This window comes from Molossus molossus, unplaced genomic scaffold, assembly GCF_014108415.1.
Source record: "Molossus molossus isolate mMolMol1 unplaced genomic scaffold, mMolMol1.p scaffold_m16_p_8, whole genome shotgun sequence".
In the NCBI taxonomy this organism is placed as follows: Eukaryota; Metazoa; Chordata; class Mammalia; order Chiroptera; family Molossidae; genus Molossus; species Molossus molossus.
In genome coordinates, this window is record NW_023425402.1 from 84,239,164 (window position 1) to 84,263,307 (window position 24,144).

The 24,144-nt window shown below is 39.5% G+C and overlaps 1 protein-coding gene and 1 pseudogene across 10 annotated transcripts in view; both read left to right on the forward strand.

Annotated features, from left to right (window-relative positions):
* The first annotated feature begins 8,185 nt into the window (after positions 1-8,185).
* On the forward strand, positions 8,186-8,808 carry LOC118621840 (annotated as a pseudogene).
* Positions 8,809-17,057: 8,249 nt separating this feature from the next.
* AKAP7 (A-kinase anchoring protein 7) overlaps positions 17,058-24,144 on the forward strand; it is a 117,218-nt gene continuing 110,131 nt past the window's right edge. For 5 of the 10 annotated variants that reach the window (XM_036249290.1, XM_036249292.1, XM_036249295.1 and 2 more), the window contains exons 1-2: positions 17,058-17,102; positions 22,163-22,291. In XM_036249290.1, the coding sequence (XP_036105183.1) occupies positions 17,084-17,102; positions 22,163-22,291 (148 nt within the window). In that variant the 5' untranslated portion in view covers positions 17,058-17,083. Of the gene's footprint in view, positions 17,103-17,949; positions 18,049-22,159; positions 22,292-24,144 lie in introns of those variants that run through there. The other 5 variants (XM_036249298.1, XM_036249294.1, XM_036249291.1 and 2 more) reach the window with 4 other exon arrangements.

Consider the following 24,144-nt stretch of genomic DNA (forward strand, 5'->3'; position numbering starts at 1 on the left):
CTTAATGCCATTTCCTCAATAACTTTATAAACAACATTTACATTAAAGTTTATAGTTGTGCTTCCTTTCTCCTTGTGTCATCTTATTCTCACTTTGGGGACAGTGCTTGTTTTATTTGTATGTGTTTAAAAGTTACCACCACTAGTACCATCCTTAGTTCTCACTATGCTGGGGAGTAATGAATTGTGATAGTAAGAGTATTGGACTAGGAGTCTACAAATCAAGGTATGAGTTCTAGTTCTGGTTACGATGGTGCCTACAATATAGTGGATACTTGGTGAATGTTCTGTTTGGTCATTTTCTTTGTGAAGCTGAATGTTTACTAAATTTCTCTGTGCCTCAGTTTCCTTATCTATGAACTGTGAGAAGAAAATGCTTTCTGGGTTGATATGGAGGTCAAATGAGATGTTTTTGAAACCTCTCACTAATCCTATGAAGCATTATATAAATGCAAATTATTGTGGGTAAATGAGAATTAATAAATATAAGAAAAACTCCTGCAAGTGGCAGTATAAATTAAAAGGTCAGGGAATCAATATTTGCCATTGTGTTCTCCCTCCCACCCCCACCCTGTTATGAGATTTTGGAGCAAGAGAGAGTGTTTATTCTACTTGATAAACATATTCGTCTGGGTCTATACTATAGGCCAATCTCTTCATTCAGGTCAATGGCACTTGAGCAAGTGAGTCCTACTGAATTCCAAATGAGGGTCCTGACTTGTGCTGAAATTTTCACTGGAGCTTTTTGTGGAACAGAAAAACCAGGAGTTTCGTTTTTTAATGTGCTTCATTAGATGCAATAATGGATTGTCAATCAAATATTGCAAATTACTTTGCCCAATGGTATAAAAAATAGATTTTTCTAAACAGGTTTTATTTTTTTAAACCAGAGGTTGAGCAGCATAGACAGCTCTGGGTATTTTATACTAGAATAAGAAGACTAAAAGGGAAAATTTCACGTAATTAGGTATTGATTATTTCAAATCTCAGAGAAAAGTATTTGTTTTCAACTGTTTAAATACATTTTAGTGTTTACTTTCATATAGGTGCCATGGTTTTATTTTAGAAATAAATTAAACATTTTTATTCCTATTTATCTTTTATTTGAGAACAATATTTTGGCTGTTCAGTAAGGTCTTTGTTCCAAATACTAAATCTGTGGTTATAATGTGAAAGCAGCCATAGACAATAAATAGATGAATGGGCATGGCTGTAATTAAAAAAAACAACAACAACTTTATTTCCAAAACAAATGGCCAGCCTACAAACTCTAGTTTCCTGATTCCTATTCTATAACAATAAGTAAAGACCACCAGAAACAGCTTACTTTTTACCCAGAAAAGTAAGCAGTTCACAGAAGTCCTGTCCCAGGGCTATATCAAATCTCCAGCTCTCTGTCATAATTTAGTCCACATAAAATCTGATAGTCTTGCCATCCCACAGGACTTCACACTGATCCATTATGTCACAAATCAGTGACATAATGATGACTGGACCAAGTGAGAAGAATCCACAAGTACTCTTTATGTTTCTTGAGATATGTGCCAGAGGGTAGGAGATAAACTTCTAACAAACTTCAGGGCCTGTCAACTTGATAAAGTGCCCAGGAGTCCAATATCCAAAACACGTCAAGTTAAAAGACTAGATTTCTGCAGCTTGCATCCCCTGCCACTAAGAAACAATCCCTAACTCATACCATTTTAAGTCTCAGGAATTTCCTTACAAACCTTGACAGTAATGAGCCATATATTACTTGTCGGTACTTAGCACCATTTCCATTCCCTTTCATACTCTCCCTTTCATAGAAGGTGTTGGATGAATGAGAACTACATTTTCCATTATCTGTTGCCAGAGGGTTCCAAATACAGTTTAGGTTCTGCCAATGAGGTATGCATTTGCATGAATTAGAAGGCAGAACAGAGATAGAAGTCATTTCTCTTTCTCCCGCAGTGGTGGCGGACACGTGAAGTTAAGATGTGACTTTGTGCTGCAATTTCCACACCCCCCTGCCAACATTTCACCCCAGGGCTGCAGGGCCACCATGATTATTGATTTCAGTCTCTTACATCTTCCTGACTTCTGCATGAAAACAAGAAGTTTCAAATTCAGTTTTCGTGAATTTGAAAGCTGGGGGAAGCTCCCCTGACTTTAAATCCTTAAACACTTTCAAAAGTTTTTACATCAGTGTATTAAATGCTGTTAGCTTTAACTATTTAAATTGGTTTCTATTTCCTTGACTGAGCCTTTACTGCTTGCAGGAACAGGATCTAATTCATTTTTGCATTTTCTGTAATACTCAACAAATATTTATCGATGGAATGTAGCAGAATGACCGATGGTCTTTGTATGCCATGTTCTAATCATTTCATTTGTCATGACGTCCTTTGTGGCATTGCTATATTTCTTATAATGGGGCAGATCATTACGTCTGTGTCTAAAGCTCAAGCAAACTAGACTTCCTAAGGGATTAGTACAGAGTATTATCGCTCACTGCCATCTGGCTAATTTATATAAAGAAATAAACAAGTTATTAGTTGAGATAAATAGTCCTTGCTGTTTTAACATTGTATACAATTTGATCCTATGCTTTGGGGCCACTTGGTACTGTCTCTCAGTAAATAAACTCAAGAGATAGAAAATAGTAGAATGTTGTAAAAAAAATCAGAGAGAGATGTGTTTTGAATATTTGTCTTATTTTTTGAATAACAGCTTATTGAGATATAATTCACATACCATGCAATTTATTTAAAGTGTACAATTCAATGGTTTTCAGTATATGTATAGATCTGTGCAACCACAACCCACAACCTAATTTTATAACATTTTCACCATTCAAAAAAGAAACCCTATAACTATTAGCAGTCAATCCACCCTAGTGACCTCCACCAACCCCAGATTGCTCAGCTGTAGGAAACCAAGAATGTACTTTTCTCTATATATGTATATGCCTATTCCAAACATTTCTAATTTCTCCATGGCTTCACCAACATTTGTCCAAGTCTGTCTTTTTGATTATAGCCATCCTAATGAGCATGGAGTGGTATCTCATTGTGGTTTTTATTTGCATTTCTTTACTGATTAATGATGTTGAGGATCTATCTTTTCATGTGCTTATTGACCATTTGTATATGTTCTTTGATGAAATATCCAAATCATTTATCTGTCTTTTAATTGGGTTATTTTTTTTTTTTATTATTGAGTTATATGAGTATTTTCCCCATGTATTCTGAATACAAGTTCCTAAACCAATATATGGTTTGCAAATATTTTGTCCCATTGTGTGTGTTGTATTTTCACTTTCTTAGTAATGTCATTTAAAGCATGAAACTAAAATGTTGAAGCAGTTTCATTTACTTACTTCTTTTCTTTTGTTACTTGTGCTTTTGGTGTCATGTTTAAGAAACCCTTGCCTAACCCAAGGCACAAAGATCGACTTCTATGTTTTCTTCTCTTCTTCTTATTTTAAAGTATGTTTTTATTGATTTTTTAGAGAGAGAGGAAGGGAGAGAGAGAGAGAAACATCGACATCAGAGAGAAACATTGATTGGCTGCCTCCTGCGCTTCCCCTACGGGGGATGGAGCCTGCAACCCCTGCACGTGCCCTGACCAGGAACAGAGCCAGGACCTCTCAGTCCATGGGACAATGCTCCATCCACTGAGCCACACAGGCTGGGCATGTTTTCTTCTTTTCTAAGAGCTTTATACTTATATTGTTTTAAATACACGTTATTTAATTATAAGTTTCTATAATTTAATTTTTGTGATAGCTGGGCTTAATCACCAGCTCTCAAAATTCCTGAAATTTACCAAATTGGCTTTCACAGTCTGGTGTTAGCCAGCTGCAGCTACCATTGGAACCAAGAGTGTCAGTGCTGGAAGGGTCTAGAAGCAAGACAAGCTAAGATTCTGATGGGACGGACAGGGAGGAGGAAGAAGCTACTGGTCACTCAGCCATGAAAGCAGAAGTGTCCAGAGAATTTAACCCTGCTTTGAAAACTGGTCTTCTCCCTCAAGGCAACTAGAAAACTCATATAAGGCTAATCCCATAAGAAATCCAGAAACTGCAGATAAAGATGTGTCAGTAGGAATGGGATTCCTCTGGACTCAGACAAGTTAGGAGGTTGGGGGGGGGGGAGCATTAAATTTTCCCATATTCCATAAAACTTCTCAAGAGATAAGGGCACTGGGAAGCCGATTCTAGCCTCAAATGAAAGCGCACTGCTAGGAAACAGATGTGACAGTGGGCTCAAGTCACTAAATAAAGCGCAAAGCAAGGTGCCATACTCTGTCACTCGACAGATAACCTGCCTTTACAGAGTATGAAAGCAAAATCAAATTATGCTAACTACTCTGGACTAGACCCATGAACCGGTAAAAAGTGTTAAGATTTGGAGGAGACACCACCAAGAACACCAGATTTCAGAATTAGCAGGAACAAAGGATGGAAGGATATCGGACTCTGATAGAATATCGTTTGATATATTCTGAATGACTCCACCCTACAACATATTTTCTCTGATCTCCTGCTGCCAAAATCAGCTGGAAATACTGGATAAACTATGTAAAAATATTTTTAAATGCTTTATGGAGCAGGCAAAAATGTAAGTGATCTGTAGAAAAAACAACCAAAAAAAAAAAGAAAAGACTCCTGAAAGGTGTGGACCAAATAAAGCATCCTAGGGAAAATAACCTCACAGGCTTACTACCAAATTTCTAACTGAGCAAGTCCTGGTGGGTAGTCATGCCTCAGGCACATAACTTATTTAGTAAAAGACTATCTTTGCATTAAGTAAGCCCTGTCCATTGTTCCTGTGCATCTAGGTTAAACACCTTTGAAATGTTCCATTTCAGACCCCTCCTCACATACATCCCCCCCATCTTGCTTTCTCTCACCTTCATGCACTCTTCCTTACATCCCCTCCATATTTTCAAATGCACATAGAAACTACAAAAGTTGTCCTCAGGAGCATTCGTGATATTGTTCCTCAACAAATAGCATCAGTTTGGCTCACATAAACTCTTATGAAAATTCTCTATAGGTTTGGACATTTCTTTTATCAATACAGGTAAGTAATCTGTGAAGCTGGTTTTCACCCCAAGGGTCAAGCTAAGGGACCTTAAGTTTATATTTTGAAAAACTACATGGTGTGCAGAGGATAGAAAATAAAGCTAAGGATTTTTTGAAATATGTTTTTATTGATGTTTTAGAGAGAGAGAGAGAAACATCAATGTGAGAAAGAAACATCAATTGGCTGCCTCCTGCACGCCCTCTGCTGGGTATTACTCCCACAACTTGGGCATGTGCCCCGACTGGGAATCAAACTGGGATCTCCCGGTCCGTGGCATAATGCTCAATCCACTGAGCCACACTGGCCTGGCTAAAGCTAAGGATTTATGGGAATTCACTGCATAGATCTGAAATTCTAATGACCAACACTCTCAGTATAACAATGAACAAGAAATAAATTTACCTTAAAGAAAATGATGTTATAAATGTACAGCTGCCCTGGGAGAATGGTGAAAAAGAATATTCCCCGAGGCTTTATAACCTAAAGCAAGTGCTTATGTTGGTTTGAAGCCCATTTCAAGCTATGTGTAAGGTTGCCTGATTTAGCAAATAAAAATGGAGAATGCCCTGTTAAACTTGAATAATTTTTTAGTACATGCCCTAAATATTGAGCTAAAATTATTCATTTATATAAAAAATTTAACTGGGTGTCTTGTATTTTATTTGACAACCCTACTTATGAAGTATAAAACATTAAGTAGGGAGTTTAATTTAAATTGTTCCATGTTAATAGTGCCCCCTGGTGACATAGAGACAAGTCTTTATCTTTTTTGGAGGAATGTAACTTCAAACCAGGCTTCAGAGAATTTCCAATACAAGCTTACAATTTTTTTAAAAAATCACAAAATATATAAGAAATAAAGGAAATGTAAAACAGAACCTGGAACAAAATCCAAAAAGTATAATTAAATCTACAAAGACTTCAGTTATTAGGATTATTAGATATGAAATATAAAACAACATGGTTAACATGTTTAAAGAAATAAAAAGAGACTTAAAAACATGAGCAATAGACTAGAAAAAAAACACAAGCAAATTTTAAAAAGAACCAAATAGAGGCCCATAAATGAATGAAAAATATAATGCCTGAAATTCAAAACTCAGTGATTGGGTAAACAGCATTTTAGACAAAGCTGAAGGAAGGATTAGTGAACTGGATGAAACATTTGAAGAACTTATCCAACATGAAGCTCAGAGAGACCAAGAAATGGAGAATATAGAGAGGTTGAAAGGAATTGAGGACAAAGTAAGAATTTTTAACATAATTCAATTAGAGTTTTAGAAAAAGGGAAAAAAGATGATAAATATAGGCATTAACAAATGAACAAACAATGGCTGACTATTTTCCAGAATTCTTAAGAGGTACCAATTCTCAGATTCAGGAAGCAAAATGTTTCCTAGCACATAAGTAAAATAAATTCAGGCCTAGGTTCATAAAAGTGAAACTACAGTGCTCCAAAGACAATGAGCTAATTTTTAAAACTTGTGAGAGAAAAGAGATTATTTGGCAATAATAGTGTAGAAATAGTTTAACTTAAAACCTTCTACGGTCCCTTCTGTTATCCTGGGAAAGGGTAAAGATATTAACTTTAGATTTTCATAAGCATTTCTGTTAACTATTTAGGAGAACCCCTTAAAAAAATCAACATAGAGAATGTCATTTCCATATCACTAGAGGAGGAAAAAATGAAATGGAGAGGTTACAGGGGGGTCTCAATCAATCCAAAGTAAGGCAAGTAAATTAGAAAGAGTTAATAAACAACAGAGGAGCCCAGGCATTGTAGAGGAGACACCAGAGACCAGGACTGAGGAATATGAAACTCTAAGCCCTTTAAGACAGTGAAACGAAGCTGCTGATAAATTTCTTTCTTCTGTCAGGATTAGCTCAAGGTCTTGGGGTCAAATGCGTTGAGACACAACCTTGAGAATGATGGAAGGCAAATGTCTACAAAAACAAAACAAAATAACAACAATAAAAAAGCAAGACAAAGATTGATTTTTAAAAAGTATAGCCACTAGAAGGCTTTAATCAGGAAACTGCTAGATCATCAATTCAAAAATATTATTTAAAAGTATTCAGAAATTTCCTAGACTTCCCATTTTATTTATATAGCCTAGATGGGATGAGACCTTGGTTTGTAGGCATAAATCTGTCAATTCTTAATTTATTTCAGAAAAAAAAAAAATCAAGTCTGTCCTAAGTGCTAAGATCCCTTAATAACTATCCAACAAGAGGACTGCCTATAATAAAAGGTAGAATATTTGAAATATTCCAACAGAGGTAAAAGTAAAGCACAAGAGAAGTTCAGAGTAGAGCATATTCTCATTTAGTTGGGAAAATCACATAAAGGGAACATGTGAGATGAATATTAAAGAAAGAACTAAAATATTTTTCTACTGGTAATGAAGAAATTTAAGGTGAAGTAAACATCATACACTAGAATAGAATAGTTGGAAGTCTTCAAGGATGCTTAGGAAATAGTACATTATTAGTTTGCTTAATGTATTTGAAAAGTGTTAAAGAATAATAATAATCCTCCCCAAAAAGAGTGTGTAGAGACGAATTATGTGTGTGTTGGGAGTGGGGAGGTTGGATTCATAGCTGAAGAACTCATACTTAATCGGGTAGGCAATTTTAACGGTCCGGGGACCTACCTCAAAAGCTCATTACAGACGGCAATCTGGCTTTCAGAGTCCACGCTCTTAAGCACTTCGCTATGCTGCTTATGGACAATGATGCCTATTTATAAGACCCACCGAATTTTTGGCAGTATATTAAGCGCTTGATGCACATTTGACCATTAGAAAAATGTCGGCATTGCTGATGATTTAAGAAGAACAATCATAGTCTGGCCAGTTTGGCTTACTGGTTGAGTACTGACCCATGCACCAAAGGGTTGCTAGTTCAATTCCCGGTCAGGACACATGCTGGGTTTTTGGCCTGATCCCCAGTGGGGGGCATGCAGGATGCTGCCAATCAATGTTCTTTCTCATCAATGTTTCTGTCTCTCTTTCCCTCTCCCTCTAAAAATTAATAAAGAAAAATAAAAAATAAAAAGAACGACCATAGAGCTCTCAGTCAGACGGTCCTGGAGACACTTCTGGAAGTAACATCACCATGGCTGCCCAAGGAGAACCCCAAGTTCAGTTCAAACTTGTATTGGTTGGTGACAGTGGGACTGGAAAAACTACATTCATGAAATGCTATCTGACAGGTGATTTTGAGAAGCATGTACCTACCCTGGCTGTTGAGGTCCATCCCTGGTGTTTCACACCAACAGAGGACCTATTAAGTGTAATATATGGGATTCAGCTGGTCAGGAGAAATTTGATGGACTGGAAGATGGCTATTACAGTCAAGCCCAGTAACTTCGAGAGTTACTAACAAGAATGTGTCTAGCTGGCATAGAGATCTGGTACCAGTGTGTGAAAGCATCCCCAGCGAGTTGTATGGCAACAAAGTAAATATTTAAGACCGGAAAGTGAAGGCAAAATCAATTGTCTTCCACCAAAAGAAGAATGTTAAGTACTATGACATTTCTGCCTAAAGCAACTACAACTTCGAAAGCCCTTCCCCTGGCTTGCTAGAAAGCTCATCGGAGACCCTAACTTGGAGGTTGTCGCCAGGGCTGCTCTCGGCCTACCCGAGGTTGTCGTGGACCCACTTTGGCAGCACAGTGTGAGTGTGATCTGGAGGTCGCTCGGACCAGCGCTCTCCCAGATGAGGATGATCACCTGTGAGAAAGGGAGGCTGGAGCCCAGAATCGGAAGTCTAGTTTCATAGGCAACTGTCTTACGTCAGTAGTGCAGTGTGTTTGCCACTTTATTATACAGCTAAGCAGAGCAGGTGCTCGATCTCTGGGATCCTGAAGGAGATGAGTGGGCTTTGGGGTGAATACAGCAGTTAACAAAATACCTTCATTTTTTGGACCTCCATATTTTGTTGTTTTGGAACGCAGCTGTCTCCTTATTGAGTTTCAAATATAAGACTGCTAGTTCACATCACAATACTCAGTGCTGAAACCTTATTTGTTACTGCCAGTCCCATCCATTCCTTTTTGCTTAGACTCAGAATAAAGTTGCATTTCAAATATCTTTTAAAAATTAAATAAAGAAGTGTAACCATACACAATTAGGAAGTACCTGGTGAAAAATAAATCCAATGTAGGTGAGGGTTTTTTGGGAGCAGATACCTTTTACATTATACTTTTCCCCCCTGCAAATCTGATATACTACTTAAACAAAAGCCGTCATATCAAACAAGTTTCTCTTACCCTGGTAAATTTACTTTTGATGTTTGTGTCAAGAAAATAGTATAAAAGAAAGGAGGGAAAATCCAAGGATATTTGTAAGTATATTAGACTGGAAAGCCAAACAACCAAAATGATCAGGATTTAGGGACTGCTTAAATAATGATGGTATAATAAAACAAAATGTAATAATATAATATAAATTATATCATATAGAAAAATACTTATTTGAAAAAATATTAAATAAAAGTGGCATAAATTATTATATATTGTTTATTTATATATAGAAATTATGTCTATGAAATGTACTTGGTGTCAATAAAGTGATAAAGATTGTGCAAGTCAGAGGATCTTGGATAGTTGATACCTTTTGGTGATGGAACTTTTGGTGATGGAGTTTTGTTGATTATAATTATTTTGGATTTTTTCATTATATAGATAGATCCATAGACAATGACAGATATTATTTGAACTGAAACTATATTTAGGCAAAGAGCTGCTAGGTAGTGAATGTATTCAAATAGATGACTATCTGTAAGGAAATCCTTTACTGTGTAAGGGAGAATAGACTCAAGTTTCCTTCAATTCTGATTCTATTTCTTTCTGGAACTTTTAAACTTGTTCTATTTATTTTTTTTTCTATTTGTTTTACTGTCAAAGAAAACTTCACAATGTAGTAAATGTCAATTATACTCTGACATGCAAATAAGGTTAGTCTTGTCAGTGAAGTCTTATGTGATATTGTTTTAAATATTGATAAAAACAAGGAATACTTAGGCCAAATACGTAATAAAATTACTAAATCTGAAGAGATCTACTAACCCAGATATTAATACTTTATTAATACAATCTATGTTAATAGCTCCCAGAAGAAAGAATTATAACACACATATAGAATGTACAATGAGAAGTTTAAAGAAAACCTGCCTCAATACTTTCTAGCACATCAAGAGGACAATGAAACCAACACATTACAATATACAGTCCTGATGACTCAGAAAGTGGAATTTAAAATAGCTCTTCAAACTTTCAATATTCAGAAAATCTTCCTAGAGCGTAACAAAACAACAGCAAATCATTAATGCAGAATGGTCTACTGGAAAGTAGTATATTGGTGGTTTACATGATGTATATGATATAAAAAATAACCAAGAAAACAACAGTTTTGAGCTTAGAAATCTTGTAAGATAAACTCTCAGATGAGAAACTAATCCCCAGTACTAATCAAATTCAGGAAGCCTAATTAGAACTCTTAAGCTTAATCTCCCAATTTGGCATTTGCCCAAAATGTGGTCAGGAGCACTAACTACTTCAGTGTATAAAAACGGAGATTATCCCAAAACAACATAAGAGCATCATTATCTTCTGAGTAACGATACAAACTAGCATATACTTCATAAGAAGTAAATAATCCCTTTTTGTTTGAAGAAAAAGCATCATGTTCTTGATTAAATGTTCTTATAGTAATTATTTCCCAGTCTTATACAGAATGGAAGAAATGTAGTAAGTGTGTATCAGCAGGCAGCTGACAAAATGTACACACACACAAAAAAAATCAGATTGTTATCACAAAGATGGGGAAAGTGTTCCATTCACAGCTGCTTAATTTTCGACCTCATTACACTCTCCCTGCGTGACCTCATCTAAACACATAATTTCAATGACCACTTTTTCATCTATAAAACTTCTAAATTGCCGAGATTATGACTTCACCACCTGTTTTCATCAAGAAAACTGACACCTTTAGAAAGTAGCCCCCTTAATCAAGACGCCATGCAAATACTTATCAGGATCCATCTATTCTAACTTGCTTCCCTCCTGTCTCTCTTAAGATCAATGCTCTCATCTTGTTCTGATCCCCGCTATTATTCAATCAGTTTTTCTTATACGGTATCTCTGTTTTTTACTAGTTTCTTTCCCTGGGCATTTAATTGGAATCTAGTTGAATGCTGCTCCAGCCCCTCAACAGCAAAATTGGCTCAAATTCTGATGGCATGTGAAAGTCTAGCCCTCTTTCCAAGATTTCTGCAAATTCTTAGGTGCTTATAATCATAGGCTCCTCCAGTCCCTGTGTGCTCTCTGTTCTGCAGTCCTGTCTTCGGTTTCCACAACAAAATCACTCACACTTGAGTCTGTTGAACTGAATTATTGACTTGTCTGAGAGATCAGGGCAGGGTCCTATTACCCAGCACACTATTTGTCATCTTGCTCACTCACTCATGTCTGATTCTCCATCCTCTCACTTCTTATTCTCTTCATTCTGGATTGCTTTAGAACAACCAATTCACTTCACTTCTAATGTCTTGGGGCTGGCCAACCCATTTTTTCCCCCTACACATTATCAATGCTAAGTTTCACCAACTGTTGTCTTGAATCACTTAACCTATCATTTTTATTTTATTTCTAGGCCAATGCATTAGTTCAGCTTTCTGCCCCTCACATTTGGATTTAAGCAGTACCATGAACTAACTAGACTTGAGGCTTTGACTCTCTGCCCTCTCCAGTAAGTCCTGTTCAGACCTGGAAGATGTGTCTTTCTAAAGCCATCCTTCACCATGTCAGTTCCAAGGTCAGGGTTCTTTAACACATCCCAATTCTCATGGAATGAAGTCCTAATTGCTTAGCCAGGCATTTAAGACCTTCTATAATCTGGTCCCAACCTAATTTTCCAGCCTTATTTTCCAGTCCTGTGCCACTTGAACCAGTCAGACTGGTAGACCCACTTTCTTTTGCATCTACTTGCATGGTCCTGCCGCCCCGTCTGGAATGTGTTACCCCCATGCTCCAGCTCTCTTAATCCACTCCTTTTCACATCTGGTCTCAAATGTTACATAATCTTTCAAGCCTTTCTTGGCTCTCAAATTCCACAGAAATGTTTACACTTTGGACACATTATCTCATTTCTTTTGATCCATATTAGAATAATAATCATCGCTGCTTGCCAGGGACTGAGGGACTTTCCTGGGTCATGGGACTTTCAGTGCTAAAACTTAATGGCCCTAAGCAATCTAGGACAGTTGGTCACCTTACGTGTAATAAATGTAGTGATGGTCCTGGGGTAGGAAAAGAAGGCAAGACTTTTTGTGGATGCCTACTGTGGAAATTCAGATGGCCACAACAAACTCCAGGCAGGGGGAAAGAAAGGTGAGTGAGGATATATAATGGACCTAAGGATAAGCCTGGGGCTGACCTTCAGATGAACACATAGCCCAAGGGAGCCCACTTCTGCAGTTCCCTACATTTTTCTATTATTTTTTTCAAGGAATTAAAAAAAGCAAGGGGAATAAAAAAAAAAAAATTCTTTTCAAAGAAAGGACTTTTAATAATGAGCTAAGACGGTGGGAAAAGTATAAATCTTAGAACCAAGAGGGAGATCTAGACAGGTAAACAACCTTTTTCTTTTATTGTTACCTTGGAAACAATCAGAATCAGAGCTATTCATTACGAGGAGAATTAAATGAAACCCACAAGTTAAGGTCCAACTTGCTGGAGGTTTTCTGATGCCAAGTTGAAACCCAAGATGAATTACAAATATTTGGGAAAATGGCAGCAGACCAGCCAGTCAGAGAATTGTTTTAGAGATTTGTAACATCTGTGTCACCATGAATCACTAAAGGGTCCCACTTGGCTTTCTACTGATATTTGACCATGTCCTGCAGAACTGCATGGCTTCATCTTCCTTAACAACCATTTATAGCTCTAGTTCATTGGAAGGACCAAAGAACCTCCGATCAAATAATTTGTATATCAAAATGGAGGTTGCTCCAGTGACCCAGCCTGAGTCACAAATCGAAAGCGAAGTCAACTTGCACTCATTGGAGATGCCTTACTGTCAAAGAAACCTACCACCAATCACAGTCCTTCAACTCAGGTTTAGATAATTTACCTTACCCTAGAAAATAGGACTTACCAGCCTTATAATTACTAGCCTTATACTTGCCCCAAATGCCCCAGGGAGCATTCTCCACTGCTTCTCAAGCACTGGACTGTTTTCCCTTGAATAAAGGACATCAGACTCTTTACTAAATTGTTTTAACTTTGTCATTTGATACTTCCCAGCACAAGACTTAAAGCAGCATCAACTGTTTGGTAAGGATGCATGGGGACAGAACCATATCACAAGCGAGAAATACGGGACTTGAGAGGACTCACCAGAGAAAGAAGTCTGGTAGGGGGAATGAGCCAATTTGGCAACATGCCCTGAAGGTCAAGAGAGGGGTCATGGATCTGAAGCAGTGTGGTAGCTTGAACCTGAGCCCTTCTGTTAAAAACAAGACAACAAGCCCAAAATGAAGTTGCTCCCACACATGGAATCTTTTAAATTTTTTTTTTTTTTTTTATCCTCACCTGAGGACATTTTTCTATTTTTTGTTCAGGTAGAGTGGGAGGGGGAGAGAGGAAGAGAGAGAGAGAAACATCGATGTGAAAGGGACACACCGAGTGGCTGCCACCTGCACGACCAACCAGGGCCAGGGACAAACTGCAACCGAGGTACGTGCCCTTAGCGGGAACCGAACCCGGGTCTCTCCGGACCGCAGGCCGACGCTCTAACCGCTGAGCCAAACCGGCCAGGGCCACACATGGAATCTTAAACCAGTCAATCAGGAATCACCTAATTAACAATATCAGGTAATCTGCCTGGTAGACCCCTACCATCTCCTGAAGAAAAATGACCGGGCCATAATCAATCTGCTTTTTTGCCTAGCATAACTATTTTGTTCCTGTTCCCTTCTGCCTATGAAAGTCTTTAATTTTGTTCAGTTCCTTGGAGCAAGCTCCTTTTAATAAGATCTTTTAAAAAAATATGCTTTTATTGATTTTTTTTGAGAGAGAGAGGAAGAGAGATAGAAACATTGATATGAGAGAGATACACATCTATCAGCTGCCTCCTGCATGCCCCACACTGGGAACGGAGCTCACAACCCAGGCATGCGCCTTGACTGGGAATTGAATCAGGACCTCTCAGTCCATGACGCTCAATTCACTGAGCCACACAAACCGGACTCAGTAAGATCTTTAAATTTCCTCAGTTGAATTTTGTCTTTTAAAACTTACAGCCCAGTGACTTTGGCAGTACACATCGTCCTTTTGGGAGAAAAAGTGCTGTCGAGTGTAAAGGAACTTGGGATCTCAATAAATTCTATCACTCTCAGAAGTTAAATAATTTGTGATATCACCCACCCTGCCCTATCCCTTAAGCAGAGTGTAATTTATAGGGAAGGAATTAGTCTTCTAATATGCAAGACTATCACTCTGACTGAGAGGATCCGCCATGGCCAGGTAAACCACCAGTCAGCCCATGTCTGAAGAGGGCAGAGGACTTCCTGGAAAGGAGACTGGACCAGGGGAGCTCAGTGAGGCAAGGGCTGGGGCTAGGGACAGCCTGGAATGATTAAACAGAGATGTCAGGAACCATTTGGAGCCCCAGAAGTAGCACATTTTGGGGTGCCATATTCTGATCCCCTTTAAGATTAACATGGATTACTTTTCATTTATTTATTTTCTAGAGAGGAAGGGAGAGGGAGAGAGACAGAAACATCGATGAGAGAGAACATCGATTGGCTGCCTCCTGCATACCCCCCACTGGGGATTGAGCTCACAACCTGGGCATGTGCTCTGACAAGGAATCGAACTAGCAACCTCCTGGTGCATGGGTTGACGCTCAACCACTGAGCCACACCGGCCAGGCAACATGGATTATTTTTTACTTTATTACTTACTGCAGTTACTCACGTGTTTTTCTCAATTAGGTAGGTAATCAACTCCTTAAGAAAAAGACCTGTCATATTCACCTGCTCAACCTCAGGAGGGAGCTCAGGTATTAAATATTAGGAGAACCTACTGTACCTCTCTAATCAGCTCATAATTGTGAGTGTGCAAACCAAGTACTCATCTTGCTAGTGATACTGTTATAACTAACTCAGTTATTAATAATAGGAAAGGAGCAAAGGGAAGGACAGATAGTGTAGGCATGCCATTGGTACAGCTTTGCCAGGAAGTTGCAGTTTAACACTCCCCAGGAAGCCACCCTTCCATTCCCACAGCTTGCTGAGGGAAAGGGCTGGAGACTGGGAGAACAGACGCATGCTCAGAAAAGTCTGGGTGAAATAGGGAATACTTGCCTGTCAGTCACACCTGGGAACAGGTCATTGGCCAGAGCAGGAAAGGCCATTGCAAGAAGATTTGAGACATTTAATCTCCTGAACAAAGGAGTTCCATCTTTTGCTCTTGCTCTCTTGGTGGCTCTCATGCTCCTGTGCTCCTGCCTTCACCCACATGGCCCACAGCCATGTGGAACCCACCCACAATGGACTGATGGACTGCAAGTAGCCTAATGCTAAACCAGACCCAATTCCAACACGGATGGGAAACTCTGGACACTGGCTTTGCTTTTAGCTCTATTGGATCAATCCTGCACTTCTTCCAGGACTGGATTAGGGGAAATGGGACCTTACAAACCCAGAGATGTAATTCCATGCAAATAAAAATCACTCACCATCCTGAGAGTCTCAGAAAATTCTTTTTCTCTAGATTTCATAAGGATCCCACCCCCAGTACTCAGTGGGAAAAGGGATACCTGATTTTCTCCAATAACATCAGAATCATTTTAATATGAGAGTAACAAGCTTTATGACTTATTTTGTATGATCGATTGTTGTAATGAGGTCTTTGCTTCCAACCCCATTCTAGGATATGTTCAAAATAAGTCTAGTGTTATTCAAAAAAGAGGCTAATTTGTTGAGAGATGCACCTAATTTTCTCAATGCATGGTTTCTTTGCACTTAACAGAAAATTTCATAATTCTGTACCAAGCTAATAAGTTGTTTTTTTAAAAAATTAAATTGCTTTTCTTCCATTTTACCCACACTAGTGCCCTAACCTGCAATAACTCATAGCTGGTTACCATTTAATTTGTAGGCATAAACCACTGTTAACAATTTGAGACTTTGCCACAATTTGGCTTTTTAAAAAAGACAAAATAAGCCCAGCGGGTGCGGCGAGTGCGTGCCCGGGCCTGCAGGAGAGGACGAGGGTGGACGATGTATCTCTCTCACATCTATGTTTCTCTCCCTTCCTCTCTCTAAAAAAATCAATAAAAACATATTTTTAAAAATAACATAAAAAGCAAAATAAAGTATCTAACCATACATAGTCAAGATGCCGTTCCTGTACAGCTTGCTCTTCTCAAATACTCTGTAATCACAGATCTAAGTTCTGAAAGCTCTTTGCAAAAACTAAACACAAGGATCCTCAGGAGACCCTAGGCCAGGAAATGCTTTCAGCTGGGTCCCAGTGTCACCCCTCAAAGCGTGGGACGGAAAGGCCGGGCACGGGAAGTGACTGAGGGCAGCCAAAGGCTGCAGGCGGCCGTCCGCGGGGGACGAAGGCGGGGGCCGGGTCGCGGGGCGGAGAGGAGCCCCGCTCTCCGCTGGGCCGGATCGCGGCTCCCCAGCCCCTCCCACCGCGCGCAGCCCGGATCGGGTACCGTCTGCGCGCCGGGGAGGCCCTTCCGCTCCTTCCGGGCGGCCGGCCTGGGCATGCAGCTCCTGCGGGGCCTGCGGCTCGGGGGGCTCCGCGCCCGCGCAGGCCGGCTCGCGGCGGCCCTGGCCCCGGCCGCCCACCGCGGCCCCCGCCCCCGCGCGCCGCCCACTAGGGCCCGGCCGCGCCCCGGCCTCCGCCTCCGCCTCGCGCCCGGCCTTAGGCCGCCGCGCCCGGCCGCCGCCGCTGCTGCCTGCGGAGTCGCCCGGCCCGCCGGCGCCGCCACCATGGAGCGCCCCGGAGCCGGTGAGCCGGGGCTGCCCAGCGGCCGAGGGGGGCGACGGGTCCTGCGGCCTCGGGGAGGGCCGGCCTCATTCCCGCGACCCCACGCCCGCCCCGCGCGGATCCTCCTCTCCCCCCCGCAAAGCAGGGCTCGGCGTGGCTCCCGGGAGCCGGGTCCATCCGGGCTGATCGGCGCTGCTCGTAGCTGGGGGTCTGAGTGCACGCTCTGCGGGGGCGACGGGGGCGAGGGCGTGAACCCGCCCCAAGTTTCAGTTTGTCTCCCACGTCTGATCCTGCTGCAGACTTCGTGCCATCACACACCCTCCGACGGTGTGTGTTCAGCCCAGAGAATCTCGAGTTATCCTGGACCACAAAGCTGAAAGACCGGACCACGGTGCGCCGTGGAGGGTTTATTCTAGAATGTTTGAAAAGGATCTTTTTAAACTGGCGCCAAATCTGTAGTAGGGCCCAGAATTAATTTCCAGCTTAAGTCAGCATTTCCTGTGAACTGGACTTGGTGCGTAGAGCGAGTTAGGGGTTGGACTTTAGGTGAAGGGGACCAATTAGAGAAAAGGTGCTGTTTGGGGAGCTCTTTGTAGTGTAAACTCATAAAGAAGATAATGAAAAGCATCAAAACATTAAGTGTATTATATAATAGCTGTTAACTGGTGTTAAGTAAACACGTTAACAATTGTCATGGAAATAAAATGATTAAGGCCTTGTGGGTGGGTTGAGAGGGTTTGAGTTTTTGAGATAGCTTCTCTGGGTCTTTGCCATACTTATATCAACAAAGTTTAAGATGTTTCTGGAGGTTACTGTTTCCCTCCATTTCTTTTCAGATGTGATTATTTTATTTTGTCCATTTTTCTCTAGCAATTGGATTGTACTTTTATTTTTATGATGAAGAAACCAAAGCATGGAGGTCAAGTGACTTGTTGATTGTCACACAGCTCTTAGCATTTATCCAGATGTAAGATGCTGCTATTTTTACTAGCATGGATGGCTTGGGCCCTTTCCATTGGTTCTTGGGAAATATACCAAATATATATACGTAGTAGAGTGGACAGAAGAGTCTTGCTTAATAAAGTCACACTTTATTATCCAAATAGGGAGCTTGCATGTTGTGTGACAAAGAGCAGACTGTTCCCCTGGCCGGTTTGGCTCAGCGGTTGGAGCATCGGCCTGCGGACCAGAGAGTCGTGGGTTCGGTTCCCACTAGGGGCAAATACCAAAAATATGTAAATAAGTAAAGGAGGAAATTATTTAAAAAAAAGAGCTAACTGTCTGTCCTTTCCCTCCTCTATTGGCCTGTCTATGATGAACTTATTTGCTGGAGTACACATATATTTGAATATTAGTGTATAGTTAATGTGTGGTTTTATAATATATTTTAAATGTATACATTGTTTTCTTACAAAAGTAATATTAATTCTATTTAAAACATTTGAATAGAAAGTGAGAAAATACAAATATATTGAAGACAACTATGTCAGCATTTAGGTATTTACATCCTTTAGCTGTTTGCTTCATAATTGTAATCATAGTATTATATTTACTTTTTAAAAAGTCAATATTTGGTATAAATTTTTTTTCAGTTGTTGCAGTCTTTATGGCCATTATTTTTAGTTGTCATTAGAGTGAGTATGCTTTGTGTAATCATATCCCTATTAGGCATTTAAACTGTTCCACTTTTTCTTTTTTGTTTAAAGAAAGTTGTGGTGACTCTATGTCAGCAGACTGCATATGATAGATACCCAGATGTATCAGTAGGAAGAACGTTTTCATGGCTCCTGATCTGTTGCCAGACTGCTTTCTGAAAGGATTATTTCAAGTTATAGCACTATAAACTGTGTATATTAAGAGACATCAGGACATGTTGCTGGAAGTAGCAGGTTTGGCAGCAGAGTGACTGGACTTAAATTCCAGCCCCAGACCTAGCTGTAACCTTGGGCAGTTTACTTAATTGGCTAGTCTGTAAAATCAGTAAAATAATAGTGCCTCCCTGATAGCATGGTTGTATGGATGACAGGAGTTACTCACTGTCTGTCAAGTGCTTCTGGCTGTGCTTGGCACACGGTACAGGCTCAGTGTTAGCTGTTGTTAGTAGTAGTGGTAGTAGTTTGCTAGTTTGACCTCATCTTTATGTTATTAGAGCACTTAGAAGCATTGCTTTTATTTGGATTTGTACAGAAGATAGAATTTTGTTTCGACTATGGCTAGACCAAATTTTAAGTACTCAAAACAATCAATTTATAGTTTAAGTGCTTTACTTAAGGGTCAGTTATTTTAAGGAAGTTTTCCCAAAGCGAAATATTTATACCTTCTGTAAAAGAAAGTGTAGTTATGATGGATATGTTTAATTCATGTCTGCCAGCCTTTGTCTAACATTAAAGCTTAGAAAAACTGGAGGAAAGCTTCTAGGTTTGAACCCCGCAGAGAAACATTGCTCTGTAGAATGACCAGCGGTTCTTTCAAGAGTTAATTGGAAGTAGTATTCTCTTTTTCCTGAGTTAATAATTCTTATCTACAAAAGTGGTTTTAAGTATTGTGTAATTTAATGGAACAAAGGTTATATTTCATGTTTTAGACTCTTGTTGTTTTTGACATAACGTTGCATTCAATAGTTTATATATGCTTTATTTAAAAAGATGAAGAATGGCCCTGGCCGGTTTGGCTCAGCGGTTGGAGCGTTGGCCTGCGGTCCGGAGAGACTCGGGTTCGGTTCCCGCTAAGGGCACGTACCTCGGTTGCAGTTTGTCCCCAGCCCTGGTTGGTCGTGCGGGTGGCAGCCACTCGATGTGTCCCTTTCACGTCAATGTTTCTCTCTCTCTCTCTCTCTCCTCCCCCCTCCCTCCCACTCTATCTGTACAAAAATCGGAAAAATGTCCTCGGGTGAGGATAAAAAATAAATAAAAAAAATAAAAATAAATAAAAAGATGAAGAATGATGCTGAGCAAGTCATATTATGCTTCAATAATTCTTTTTATGGCATATGGGATAGTAGTACCTTTCCTTCATTCATCTTGTGAAAATAAGAATCTGTGGTGTGTTGAAGCTGCCTTTAAACACCAGGAGTTTGTTTTTTTGTTTTTAATTTTTATTTATTTATTTATTTTATCCTCACTTGAGGACATTTTTTGATATTTTGTTCAGATAGAGTGGGAGGGAGAGAGAGAGAGAAACATCGACGTGAAAGGGACACATCGAGTGGCTGCCACCTGCACGACCCAACCAGGGCCGGGGACAAACTGCAACCGAGGTACGTGCCCTTAGCGGGAACCGAACCTGGGTCTCTCTGTACCGCAGGCCAATGCTCTAACCGCTGAGCCAAACTGGCCAGAGCAGGAGTTCGTTTTTCATGGCCATCGAGATAGCTATATTGCAGTGTAGCTTGAGTAATTTATTACTCCCAAATGTGTGCTTACCTTTGGTCAGTTGCTCGGGGCAAATGTACTGATTACCTACTGTGAACTGAACTCTGTTCTAGGCATTGAGGAATCCAAGGAGAGTAAGACAGGTGCTTAAGGAACTTAGAGCAAGTGACCATACTTACTGATAGGGTTGTAATTATGAAGAGCTCCCCCTTTCACTTTCAGAAGTGTCTTGTATGTACCCTGGTTGGTTTGGCTCAGTAGTTAGAGCGTCAGCCCTTGGACCAAAGGTGCGTGGGTTTGATTCTCAGTCAAGGGCACACCATACCTGGGTTGCAGGTTGATCCTTGGCCCCTGTTGGGGTCATGTAGGAGGCAGCCAGTTGATGTGTCTCTCTCACATCGACGTTTCTTTCTCTCTCTCTCTTCCGTTCTTCCATTCTAAAAATCAATGGAAAAATATCCTTGGGTGAGGATTAAAAAAAAAAAAATGTCTTGTATGTGCCCTGATGGGATTGAACCTGCAACCTTGGTATATCGGGATGACTCTGTAACCAACTGAGCACCAGCCAGATCAAGATCTTTTGCTTTTAAATCATTGAATTTTCAGAAAAGCATATTTAAAGCCTCATATATATATTTTTGACTGAATTTCCAATGTTAATATAATAACGGAGAGAAAAGATTTAAAAGTCTTTATCGAAGCAAAAAATAAAGGCCAGAGCTTGTGCAAATGAGACTACATAGTGATATTGTTAAAAAATAAACATGAAAAGACTGACAGAACCTTTTTGGTTTGTTTCAAAAGGTATGAAAAAAATACAGGTTTAGAATTAAGAAAATATAGCTATAAATGATCTTGAGGATTATTGATTGAGTTTTCATCTAACCCTTATTTGAGTACAGTCCTTCAGAAAATTATCAAAGCTGTTTAGCATAAAAATGCATCTATAAAAATATAGACTATGGTATAGGTAATATTAATATAACTAGCTTTACAGTATATTTGGATACAAGTGATATCATTTCTTAACATGTTAAGTTATATTGAATTCAGTTAGTTGAGTTGTCTTAGCTTAGATATAAATTAATTACATTAAATAATACATTTTTCTTATTTTTAAATTAATTTATTTTTGTTACAGATGTTTCTCCTTTTCCCCCCACTGATTCCCTCCTCCCCGTCCCTCCCCACCCTGTCCCCAGCTTTGTTGTCCATGTCCATTGGTCATGCATACATACATATAAGTTCTATGGTTTATCTCTCTCCCACCACCCCCTCTTCTGGGGATTGTCAGTCTGTACCCCACTTCTACGTCTCTGGGACTACCCCATTCCTTAGACTGTTATGTTCATTATATTCCACAAATAAGTGAGATCATATGATACTTGTCTTTCTCTGTTTGGCTTGTTTTGCTTAGGATAATACTTTCTAGGTCCCTCCATGTCCGTCTCATAGGATAAGAGATCTTTCTTTCTTACAGCTGCATAGTACTCCATTGTGTATATATACCACAACTTTTGTATCCATTTGTCTACTGATGCACATTTGGGCTGTTTCCAGATCTTAGCTATTGTAAATAGTGCTGCTATGAACATGGGGGTACATATATTCTTTCTGATTGGTGTTTCAGGCTTCTTAGGGTATATTCCTAGAAGTGGGATCACTGGATCAAAATAACACATTTTTCTTTTTTGTGATATGTTAAAGAAGAAGTAAATTCCAATGAGTGTGAAAATATGTCGAGAAAAAAGGAAAAGTCAGAAGAATGTGAAGCCAATACTATGGATTCTCTGCTAGAAATGCCATTTGCTACTATAGATACTAAAGATGATTGTGGACGTAAGTACTTTATTAAATAAATATGTATTTAGAAGCAATGAATAATAAATTTAATGATGTATTTTTTTTCTGAATAAATTCACCTTAAATACTTGTCATGTGTTTGAGTTTGGGTTGTTAATAAATGGTTATCTGTTGGTATTCTATTGTCAAACTATCACAGGTAATACTAAGACATGTCTCATAAAATTTGGGGCCAGGTCATTCTGTAGTTTGTAAGGAACTTCACAGAATAATGGGGCAGGACATACCATGGTTTATAACCTCCTCCTTCCGTTATTCTGGAACCAGTGCTAATTTTATCAGTACCCATTCATCTAACAAATGTTTACTAGCCTTTTGATATGAGCTAGGCACTTTGCTAGGCATTGAGAATGTCACCAGTGAACAAGACAGACATTATCCCTGCTCTCATGGAGCTTAACAGGCTAGTGTTGAAAATAGTTCAACTTTTAATCAATTATGCATTTATTAGATCGATTAGTCCTTGAGGGCTCTGTCCACAGACTTTAGAGAACCAATGATTACTTGCTTAAAATACTGCTAGAACTATATAGCTATCTAAATCTGAAGTTCCTGTCATTGTAAAAACAGTACTGTACATGATATTTGGGGCTACCCCCACTGAAAATATGAGATTAGCCTATTATCCAGATTACTTTTGAATAGGAAAATAAGGAGAAGCACCAGTGTATTCCACAAATATTTATTGACTGCATACTCTGTGCTACTCATTGTTAGCAGCCTTCGTTAGAACCTTGCTATGGTTTGATATAGTTTTATCTTAACTGGGGGTCTATAACTAGAGGCTCCATAAGAAATTATCTAGTCCAGTCTCTTAATTTTTGAGAAGAGAAATTGAGATTCAGAGAAGTTAAGTAACTAAAGTCACACAATTAAAAAGAACTAGTTATGGAATCTGTGATTTCTGATTCATTAGTCATTTATTTAATGAACAGTTATTGGATGCCTGACAAATGCCTGGTATTGGCACTAGATATTGGGAATATTGAAACACAACGATATTAAAATGCCTGACCATCAAGAAACTCATAGCTTCTATGGGGAGCCAATATATTAAACAGCTCTAATTCTATAAGATGACTGTCCTTCAGGATGCTGTGGGAATACATGGGATGAGGATGTATATGGGGAGATGTATAATCTGGATGTGGGGGTAAAGGGTACGCTGGAAGGCTTCCCAGTAGAGGAGGCCTGACCGATAACATGAACTATCCAGGGTTCTATCCTCTATGTTGTCTTGAACTTAACTGATCATCAGAATTTTCTGTGGAGTGATATGAAATTACAAATTCCTCTTTTCCACTTCTGTGTTCGGTGGAACCTTTTTGTTTTATTTTTTAAACGTCCCATGTGATTCTGATGCTCAGCCAGTCTCCGACACTACGTTGTTTCCTATCACACTGTCTTCCAATACAGGAAACCTGGTTTATATTTTGGGAGGATGTAAGGAGAGAAGGATGCTCAGAATGTATGGAATCTCTGGTATCTTATTAGTTTTTCCTATTCCATAGCCCAAGAGGAAAAGGAGGGAGGAAGAGGTGTTCGCTCAGTCAGATCATCGGTTTCCCATCTTTTCCTTTACTGCTGGTTGTAGAGAAACTGCTTTTGTGTTTTTTGTGGCTGTTAGAGAAATCTTCATTTGAAGAAGCAGTGTGCCTGTTACATAGGAGAAGATACCCTTTGGAAATAAGAGGCAAGAATAATAGTGATTTAATTATATTTTCCTCTTTTTTTTCCCCCTTTATTGATTTTACAGAGAGAGGGAGAGAGAGGTAGAAACATCAATGAGAGAGAACATTGATTGGCCGCCTCCGGCATGCCCCACACTG